A 12234-nucleotide genomic window follows, 5' to 3' on the forward strand; every position below is an offset into this window, starting at 1 on the left:
AAATTTTTTAATATACAAAATGCACAAGGAGATATTATCCTCTGCAATGTACCCACCCGCTCAATATATACATCACTCTATGCAAATCTTCCAGTGCAATGTTACATGTCATCTTTGGATAATTCATGAATGAACTTTATCACTTTTATCTTCACTGTATATATCTGTAGACTCAAAACAGATACCTTTTAATCCATATTTAATCTTCGAGCATAAAAAACATCACATGTGGCTAGATCATATGAGCACAGTACATGTTTCAGTATGAGGATTCCGTGCTTCCCTAAAAACATATTGAGCTGTCTTAGTAAAAAATCTATGAGCTGTTTTTTTTTTCATATTTCAGCTATTTTTCTTCTTACCTATTCATGAAGGGTTTCCAAGATCTCTTTATGTGAGACTTAATTTAAAAGTTTGACTTTTAGGTACCCAATCACCATGAAAAATCCATAAAAAAACCAATTATCACTGCATTGAATTTGACTTGCTACTCTGTGCTGCTTTCTTTTGTCTTGGTAAACTGGGATTCTATAAAGCATGGATTATTGCCTAGTTTCTGAATCAAATATAAAAAAAATGATGACAGTTAGTTTAAAAAAAAAATTGTCATTTTAAAATTTTTGAGAATATAAACACAAATGTTTCTTTGAATCTTCTGTCCAGAAGCATATTCATGTGCATTCTTCATATTAAAATGATTGTATACTATCTGTTAAACAATTTCTTAACTGATGTTGGCCAATTCAGCAACTGCTCAGATGCACAGATAATTTTTTTCAGATAATTCTAATTTGTTAACATTAAAATCGGTTTTTAATGTACAAGAATGACCAGGGTGCAGATTAGCTCTAATCATTTGTCTACTCTCATTAAGATTTTTTAACTCATTTGAAAAACTGAGATACTCATGACTGTAACCTTCCTTTAATAAACAGTTTTTGTTAAGTTTTATAAGAAATTTCACATCGACACAATGCTCAATGTTAACATTTAACATTATTCTAACAGAAGTTAGAAGATAGGTCCACTTCGAAGAAAGGCTACTGCATAATTGTTGGTGTTTGGAAATTTAACAGTAATAGAAGGGAGACCACAGATAAATGCCCCAGCAGCCTACTTGTTGTTAACTATGTTACAGGGAAGCAAAAAAAATCAATCATTATTTTATAGCCACACCTTGTAGTTATAGTTTAGTAAATGTACTTATGTTTTTCTTTTACTACGCAGAATTTTGTTTACATGGTAGTTTATGTTTAAAATTGGATATACCGCCATCTAATATAATATAGTGACAAACACATCGATTTGTATTAACAGTATTATGCCTAAAAATGATTTTCTATTGTATATTTTATACTTTACAAAAGTTTTAATACAATTAATGCCGTAATTCTAAGAATCTACATCATAAGAAGTCATCTGTCACATGAACACTGTATAAACATATTTAAAACAGTAGTTTTAGACATACACTTTTTATTATTTAACTTATAAAAACAGATTTAAAAAGTCACTGAACAAATCAAAAAACAACATAAAGATATTTCTTTAAATAAAACAAAATCCAGATCTAACATATCAATTACTTACATATGAGAACTGAACCATTCTTCAATATTTAGTAGTTTAAAACTAGTCACTTCATTTCTGAAGACAATACAAAATGATTATTCCACTTTCTATAGAATTATATACAAAAGACTGTTCTTTTATACAAAACATAGTTTTATGGCTTTACATACAATAAGATCATTCTGCATCAACTTCTAGTGTTAAAATTTAAGCAGTCAACTAAAAAAAAAAATGTCACAAACTGTTAAGCTGGTTTTCAAGCCAAAATATTATTGTTTTGATTTTTTGCATGGCACTGGTAAAGCCAGGTAAAATGACTACATTTAAAACCTATTCTGATTCATACAAAACTAAAGCAGCTTCATGTAAATCAATTAATTGTTAAAGTTACAAGAGATTACAAACAAATGTATTACCAGAAATCTAACCTAGAACATACTTTTTAAATCAATTAAAAAGGATGCACTTTAGAATGTCTAAAAAGTTTAACACAACTGTTTACTTAACATAAATCTCAAGAAACTGAATGTCTATCTGGTATCTTTAACATATATTAAGCTACATTTCACTCCAATCTATTATACTTCAGCTAGAATTACTGAGCCCTTATATCCTTCAAAACTAGCTCCAAATAACTGAAAGCTTATAAATACAAAATTAACAATTTTCTTATTCTATAAGCACTATTTATTAACGGTCATATTTACTTTTGATTATCAATTTAAATATAAACACTTAATTTTCTATATTGAACTCTGATTTGGTTTAATTTCCTCTAAGCATTTCATATTATAATCATCATCAGATGAAAGTAATATGAGACATTTTAGATCATACATCTAATTTTATATATGTTTTGTTAATCAATAGATGATGAGCCAAGATGTATGAATTCATATTTCATCAAAGATATCTTAGTCACTTAAAATACAGAAAGAAGAATCTGCAATTTGCTGAAACGTAAAAATAGTAATGATCATATCTAGGAACAATGACATAAAAAACATTACCTCTTAAATAAAAACACTGACTGTCACTTTTTAAAGGATAGCAACAAGATATAATAATTTTGACATCTGTAAATGATTTTAAAAACACCCTTCCAAATATCGATAACCATTAAAAAAACAACAAAATTTAGTGCCATATCCATAATATTCTAAGGTAACTCAACATAAGGCCAAGTCATACCCAAAAATGGCTTAGCCATGTTCAAGATTAAAATGTATGCTATCTACAAGGAAAGTATGAAACAAGTAAAGTTGTTTCTCACTATTTTTTTCAGAGTTAAATAAAATTGGCACACAAAATATAAGAAGTTTATCAAAAAGTGTTGTAATTTTTTATTTTCCACAATGAAAATGTCTATAAACAAAAACTATTGTAACTTTATTTTTTATTTATTTATTTTTTTATCATTTACATGTACAAGCATATTGGGGATATACAGTTTAGATTTGAGTCAACTGAGCAAGTAAATTGTGTTGTTTTGTTCAGCAATTTTGTTACACTTTATAATGGAGAATCAGAGTTAACATCATATCCTGTGTACAAAATGATTAAAAGTTGTAATGTGATACACATGTAGATATGACAAAAGTATAGACTGATGTTGATATGATAAAATGTCAACAAGAAGTTGAGGAGAAAATGCTTATTAATGAATCGTTATTAAGAAAATTGCTGAAGAGAAGTCGGTATGACTGATGTTGACATAAGAGATACCAAAATTTTATAAATTGTAAAATTTAAACCAACAATTGCTGAGGAAAAAATATATATGAAGTCACTAATTAGCCAACATTATCTTTTCCATCATAAATAATGACAAATTTTGAGTATACATTTTTAAACAATGAAGTACTATATTTTTAATAACTTTTTCATTTAAATTTTTAGTAATCTGTTAAAGGTATGCCATCTAAATTTTTATGACTTTTTCACAGATAACAAAAATGAATATTCTATCGTGAATTTGAAATTAATAAAAGTATATGAGAAAATGTTTCCAGTTTTATTTTCATTGACTTGATTAGATGGTTATTATGTAAATGTAAGATTACAGTGTAAAACAGGGTTTCCTGCTTCTAAATTATCCTACTCTGCTGGAATAATTTATCACTGCTTGGTTAGCTATCATACTGTAAACATCTGCTACATCTTTTTCATAATTTTTATATACAACAATATTTAAAATAAGGGATTTCCTCTCTACTGAGTAAGTGAGACATCCTTCTCCTTCAACAAGATATATAGGAGTTGAAGAAAATGCAAAGATCACCAAATATGATACTTAATAAAATTCTATTTGTTGACAGCACAATACTTATATATGTCATATTAAAATGAATTGCAAGTAGGTAACTGGTTAGCAAATTCTCACCACAAACAGAACAATACTGCGTCTGTGAAATGGTGGCACAGTACCAATTGCTCAACACATCTTCTCAAGTTGTTTTCAACTGAATAGTCAAATGCAGGTGAAAATATCTGGAATTATTTTTTATAGAACTCATATGAAAGACTGTCTCCAAAGAACAACATGTCTTTCTCCATTTTGCAAGGTATCACCATCACCACTGCTGGTTACTGGCAATCAGATATGTGAATGAAACGTAAGAAATAAATATTTTCTCCTTTTTTTTTATGAATTTGTCTATTTTATTTATTTTTTATAATTATTTTTCTAATGAAAAGATCTGAAAAATCTGTGTAGTGTTTTTTCTAAGAGGTAAGTAAACACATTTATAAATTTAATTAATTTTTTTTTTAATATTAATAAAATAAAGAACAGAAAATAAATAATTGTTAAAATCCTACAGTTGCTGAGTGGGACTGTCTGACGTGAGAGAGTATACTTTCATTTGAGCTACTTCAATATACAAGCACATGTATATCTATGCCATGAACAAACAAATTATCTATGTCTTGAAAAAAAGATTGTAAAAAATCCAATAACAGTTTCTATTGCACTGCTACTTAATTTACATATTAATATTACATCTTTATTTCATTGATTCACAACTGTTTGTACATTCCTAGCATGTAGATTATTCACACTTCCCGATCAATAAATCCAACCAGTCTATCTACCTTTTTTCAATGGTCTAGAATTGTACACTATTGGTATCAGTCTCTAATTAATTTCATTAAACATGTTAATAAAATTATTTTTTCCTGTCATGCCAAACAAGAGAAACAAACATTGAAAATTAACAGTAGGCAATGTATTTTTATGCTAGTCATCAGTGCCTGGCGCAACATGTGTTATTAAAATAGTGCATTTCAGTCCGATCAAGCATTAATTTTCAATCTATTTCATTAAGTTCATAGTTGTATTTTACTGTTAAAATTATAAGTTTTTCTAATCTATAAGAAATTTGAGTGTTTACTTTTTGGGTATTGTCAGGAAGCAATAAAAATTACTAATGTAAAAATATATAAATGTATAGTTTTATATATATATATATATATATATAAAATATGGTTTAGGTTATTTTTAGTAATGTTTTTACAGTTTTTTTTTATAACAGTACTCATATTTTAACTTTTTTCACCCATACTATCCATAATATTCTAAATATATAAACTATAGCTGTATGGAAATATAAATATAGTGGTAACATTAATAGATATTCTCACTATATTTAGTTTATACAAAAACAGCATTCTTTTTTTACATTTTAAAACTGCAACAGTAATTAATTATTATTATATTAATTACTGTGATAGAATAGTGAAAAAACAAAAACAGAGTAAAAAATAAAATATTACATAAAAATTAAGACATAAAAAGATTCACTTAAAAGTATATTTTTAATTTCTGTTTGATAAAACACACCAATCTGACTGAATTATATTAATTAATGATTTACTGCTGGCCAATTACATTTACAAGAGGTTAAAAAGATACATGATATAACACAAACATAAAAATCCTGATTCATGGTACAAATGAGAAAATCAGCGCCAGACACTGGTGCCCAACACACCAATATAATATAAAATCCTACAAACTGTACAAGAGAAGCGTTATTTCATCCATAAACACCCAAAAAGGAAAACTGCTAAAGTTTGTCACTGCAAATTAGGGTCCAAAGGAATCCAGTCAGATATGAAATAAATGAAAAAAAATGGGTTGAAATTTTTACTCACTGAAAATGAATGACAACATCAGAGATGAGACCTAAGGGAAAAGACTCCTACCATGCTGCTATAGTAAGCTAACCGAGAGATATGGCTGGCTACCAGCCAGATTAAGGCTCCAAGCGCTTTAATGGTGGACAGGTACTTTTGCTGGCATTCAGCGGCCTAGGCGTGGCAGCAAATTGCTGAATTTGACAAGATAAATTAATTATTGATAGTCATATATGTTTTAGTAGTTGACGAGGTGCACCTACTCATTTTAGTGATATATGACAGGTGGGTGGTGGGACATGCAAGCGAGTGGTGTATGGTACCATGATTATTCCGCTCACGATTTTGGGTTAGCTCTAGGAGCTAGTTAGGACACTGGTTGCTAAACTGTTTCATGGCTTGGTAGCCATTTGTGGACAGACATTTGGTCTTATGCTTTAGGGCAATCGAATTGGGTGGTGGCAGGAGAAATGCCAAGCAAACCAAACATCAGAGATGTTATTCAAAAATTACTGAATTTCTTTATTAAAAATTATACGTACAAAAAATATAATTGACTATTTCATTAAAAGTAATTACATTTTGTATAATAAACAGGTCCCAGTACAATTGTAGAACCCAGAAACACAGCTGGAAGTCATTTCCGGTCAATAACTTCAGCACATCCTGCGATAACTCTTGAATCTACTTCACCATGTCAAATATCTTGCCCCTTGAGCTTCATTTACATTTTGAAGAACTGAAAAAATCTCAAGGAACTAGGTAACATATGACAGAAGATTGGGAAAAATAGTTATGCTCATTTGGGCTCTCTGCACACACAAACAGAAAGTTCTTCTGGATCAATTGTAAGGTGAGCTTAAATTTTGCTGTAATATGCTGCATTCCAAATTTTGAAAAAATCATCTAATAAGTTCTTCAACTGTTAGCTGTTTATGAAGCTTTAGCAAACAATACTTCATGATGATGATCTTCACTAATCTTTATAAGAACTCTGGCAACATTCACATCAGTGATGTCAGTTGAAGGGCGCCCAGAACATTCATACACTCCAATGTATTTTTTAAACACTTACATTACCAGTACGTTTGAGTCTGACCTACACAGTCGGCGAATCTCAACAGTTGTCTTCTTGAATTTGAAAAGGATTTACCACAAATCTTTTTGTAATTCAATTCGGTCACATTGGCAATCATGAAACTTCATGAACATAATTCACAAAAACACAAAATAAGTACAGCTAAATGAAGTACTATATTGGTTTCTTAAATTACTAAAGGAGGCATCTAGTTAAAATAATCCTGTATTATATTTCTTTTATGGAAACATTTCAATTTCTGAAACAACTGAGTAGCATTTAATATGTGATTAATGAGATACACTAGATGGTAATAATTCATAACGAAAGGCATGGAAGCACTTTGTGAACAAATTCTTGGAAGACAGACATGCATTCGACACAAGTTATAATTATTTTAGAATAAAGGGAGATTCATCAATAGATCAAATGACTCATGTATGTCTTCCTGTATTCTGCAATTCAATTGATAATTTCAAGTCTTTCATTCAATCCCATGTCATCATATACCAGCTTTAATTCACAATAAATTTTAACAGGTCTCACTTCATAAATATTCAGGAATCAAACAATCCTTCTCACTACACAATAAGTAGAATTTTTTTATTATAAATTTCATTTTAAACACAATATCAACTAAAAATTCACTGAATACCACTAACCGAGTTCTAAAAAACAAGTTTGATTCCAGACCATCTAATAATGAAATGGGGACGGAGAATAATTTACAAAGCAGGAATGTGAAAATGATTATGTACTAACAACCCAAAAAAGATAATCTAACTTTGCTTTCCACTTTACAATAATTAAGTAATACATGAATAAAGATCCAAAATGATTTATTATTCAGATTTCATCACATCAAATGTTCACACTTTGTCATTTAATTAACAAATAACAGTGAAATATTTTAGAAAGACCTTCTCAATGATTTCTTTCTTAGAAGCAGATGTAAGCTTCATAACAGTGACAATATAGAACAAATGACATTAGTGGTCATTTGGTCAACTGAGGCAGTAAACAGACTTTCTCACAATAACCAATATCAATACCAAAATATATTATACCATTTCAGGCAGCATTTAAAAAGGTAACTACATAAAAATATCTGAATTTTTTTTTACATAACCTAACTATTCTAAAGATTACTGTACTAGTAACAGGTAGAACATATAAGAATAGTTATCAAATAACTAACCGGATTCTCTTATTTAAGAAAAGTAACTCGAAAATACAAATATGATAAACAGATAGAGCAAACACAATCAATTTACCATTTTAACTTTAACGATTACATTTCTCACATCTTAGTCTTTTACAGTAATACATATTTCATCAATTTTTTTTAGTTCTTATTAAAAAAAATGCACTACACATACATCATACGATTAAGGCCCATGTGACAGGAACCAGAAGTTGAAAACTCAGAAGGAATAATGCAAGATATGAATCTAATATCTTACCTTCAAGCTAAATATTTTTAAAAAACCAGCGCCTCAGTCTTCTTCACCAGAAGTGGTGACAACTTTAAGGCACTAAACATAATAATGTTCTTTCTAATAATCACAATTATAACAGATATCGATGACATTATGGTACAATTAAATACAAGTAAATTACACTGTTCTTATAAAAAAAAGATAATTATAATATTACAGACAAAAAAAATAAATATTATATACTTAAGAATAATTATACACAAATATACATTAACAAAATAAAGATAAAACTTCATTACAATCTCATACACTCTCTTACATCCTTTTTCAATAAAAACAATCTATACATAAATGTAAATTTTACTCTTTGGTTTAATTAAATAAAGAGATAGATATATAAGTTGTATAAAAGTGCAAATAAAATATTTGTCTGTATATGACGTGCACCACCTCTTTCGTGTAAAACCAATATTAATTCAGGAAATATGATTAATAAATGGGGATTTCTACCCCAGCAGAGTACATGCAGTTAACAAAACTAAAAGAAACTTTACACTTATTTACTTAAATATATTTATACGTTTGGTAGACTGAATCGAACGTGAATGAATACTAAATTATCTACTATAAACAAGTTCTACTAGAAGAAATATAAACTAATATCTTGTGTTATGTCATGAATCCAACTTCAACCGATATTATTTTACGCTGAACCTAAAAAATCAAGCAAGTGAAAAATTAAACTCAAATATTATTCTTTTTTTTTCAAACTTATTTCCTCCACAGTATGAAATAGTATAACTTAATCGATTATAAAATTAAAACCACCAAATACGGTTCACTAAAAGTAAGAGATATCCTCATATAGTACTTTGTCATTTAACATTAAAATCTCTTTTCCATACTACTTATTCGATGAGAGACAATCCTATTTTATGTATGAAATATATCTATCTGATCAAATGTATCATATGTCAATGAGAGATAATTCCTATTTTACGTGTGAAATGTATTTGATAACATATTTATGCTCGTTTATCACCAGAAACATATACTTACTGACAATGGCAGAGATTGCTATGCGAGCAACAAATAATAAATGCACCCCAGATGATGGGAAATCAAAAAAAAAAATCTTTTGTCTTTTACATAAGTTGTAAACATATGTAAAATCGAAATACAAATTGCTTTTGAAAGACGGTCTGGATTTCATGTATGAAAATTGGATCAAGCGCTGGAAGCAGTGTGATGCACTCAAGGTAGACTATTTTGAAAACGAGTACGTAGATTCAGAATAATGTTTTTTTTTAGGCTGTACTCATTACTATTTCAACCAGCCTTGTATTTGAACAAAAATTAGAATACAAATCAGCAACCCACAACACACATAAGCTTCATAATTTTGTTTCACCAATTCTTCCTAATAACTTTTTTTGCATTACCATTAATTACTGCTGCATAAGACATGGATTTTACTATAATCTCTTTAGGCAAAAAGTAGGATAAATGGATAGGCAATGTGAACATTTACAACACTTATCATGCCTGCAATATTAAAAAAAAATTACTAAACTTTTCCTTTTTTAATCGCATATCAAAAATATGTAAATAAAAAACATACATAAATTATTTCTGATACGCATGAATAATGGAAAAAAATTTGTTATGGGATGTGCTAATATCTTCTTTCTAAAACTAAGTCCATTATTGGGTACACATCTTACACAAGCTGGGCCACATTATATACAGACAAGTATGTAATTAACTCTATACTCATGCATATTTTATGGGTGAATACAATTATTGTTTAGAAATATGTTAAGAGAATGGGCTTACAAACTTAGCTTTATTACACTACAGAACAGCTGACATAAAAAATAATAAAATTACTGTTTCCCAGAGATGACAGTTAATGATACTAATACCTAATCGAGGAAAATATTGTTCCAGATGTTCCGATCAAACAGCAGATGAACTTGATACTTTAAAAAATCTGCATTATACCTAATAAATAAAACTGTAAATCTTAAAAATGTTATCACAAATTGTATCATAAACAACCTCTGGAAATGGATTCGCTGGAATTCTAGCATTAAAACTACATAATTTAAATTGCAAGATTACTAAATTATAGCTGCCAGTAATATTTTCACAAAATTGTTTTATATAATTATAAAAATGAGATTTAAAAATCAGTTTAACAATAACATAAACAGTCAATAATACAGTATAAAGTAGACATCACAGATGAATAATATATATGTTATACATATTAACCTGTTTCAAAATGCTTGTATATTGCTGTAATATAGCCCATAACATGCTGCCAGTCAGGTCGCTCTTGTTGAATCATATCAGTTATGCTCTAAAAATAAATAAAAATTATTGGTGAAATAAAATACAATATAAAATTTATAATTGGACACAAAGACCTTTAAAAAATGTCTGGAGCTAACCCCATTTTATAAATCCACAGCAAAACTGTTTAGAAAAACATTACTCATTTTCCAGAAATCCACTAAAGTTTAAAGCCAGACAGATACCCCACCCCACAAAGGTACCAATAATTATGAATAAATTTTTTTTTTATTCTTATTATTTATTTAAATTTAAGTTAGACAATTATTTGAATCGGTTATCGCTAATAGCACAAAAAAAATAATAAAATACTCATTAACTAAATTTAAAAAATTAAAAGGAAAATTAAACATAAAGAATAAATATGAACATGTGTTGAATTTTCCTATAATGCAAATACAAATAAATACTACTGAATCACCTGACCATCTGTGCAAGTTAATCACTATTTTAGGTCAGTATGAGAAAGATAAGACTGTCACATTATATCTATCTTCCATACACTCATCGCCAGTTTTATTATTGTATCATAATATTTTTATTTATTATTTTCAGAATTTCTAAATTTAGCAATGAGACAGCTACTTATCGTAAATAAGATTTCCATCTTCTTTAACATATCTTCTTCAATATTGGTAAACATACATTCAAATCTATAATACATGAAAAGTTAAGGTTCATTTACATACATAAACTCAAGTATGCAAATGTACTACATATATTCTGTACCAGGCAGTATATTCCATAATTATCAGTGAAGTAACACTATAAAATCAAAACATTTACCGAGTGTCTATTTTACTTCTTACTTAATGTATAGATCACATTAAGGAACAGAAACATAATAAGATTCATCTTTTGTTTTAAAACACCAAAACCTAATAGCTTGAGTGTATCTCAGGCTACATTTGAGGCCCAGTGGTTTATTTCCAAGTCTCACTCGGATAATATTTAAAAACACAAAAAAAATGAATGAATCTGTACTGGGTTTCAGTTTTTATAGTAATCATTTTACAACATATTTAATGCCTTAAAATATAATAATTCGAATTTAAATATACAATATATCAACAACACAAAATGACAGTGCAGAATGTGTGTTTTCCAACCGTTAATATTTACAGCACGTAAGTTTATGGACTTTTTTTAAAAAATGAATAAAAGTTTTCCAACTCACAGTTAGGTTAATAAATAATTAATGAATCTGTACATTTCTGACCAGAGTAAAAAGGAGAATTAAATGACCGAAATCCACAGCAAGATATTTCAACATTTGAAGATACGGTCTCATATTTGCAGGAATACATAAAATTATTTTACTTATATCACAAGCTCTAAAATGTAATTTAGTTACAAATTTTGTGGCAATTATTATTCTATTACTTCTTAACCGTTTCTTCATCCTTCTTCGTAGACAATGAAGAGGAGGAGGAAAAACTCTCTCTAACTGAAAATAATTATACAAAACACCCTTTTTGGAGTGTAACTGCAAATTCAAAAATAGTTAGGCCTTTTCCATTAGTAGCTACCCATTAAAGAAATAACTGTCCTACTAAAACTAAAAATAATGATCTAGGTCAGAATCCAAAAGACCATACACCTGATTTACCAATACTTGAAAAGATCTGTGGGGTTATCGCTCCATTATAC

General features: G+C 28.5%; 1 protein-coding gene across 1 annotated transcript in view; it reads right to left on the reverse strand.

Moving 5' to 3' along the window:
* The window catches only part of spdi (sperm antigen with calponin homology and coiled-coil domains split discs), a 93823-nt gene that overhangs the window by 23789 nt on the left and 57800 nt on the right, over window positions 1-12234 (reverse strand). The window contains exon 14 of the mRNA XM_075363309.1: window positions 10504-10591. Within this exon, the coding sequence (XP_075219424.1) occupies window positions 10504-10591 (88 nt within the window). The remainder of the gene's footprint in view (window positions 1-10503; window positions 10592-12234) is intronic.

This window comes from Lycorma delicatula, chromosome 4 (genome assembly GCF_047948215.1).
Source record: "Lycorma delicatula isolate Av1 chromosome 4, ASM4794821v1, whole genome shotgun sequence".
Classification (NCBI taxonomy): Eukaryota; Metazoa; Arthropoda; class Insecta; order Hemiptera; family Fulgoridae; genus Lycorma; species Lycorma delicatula.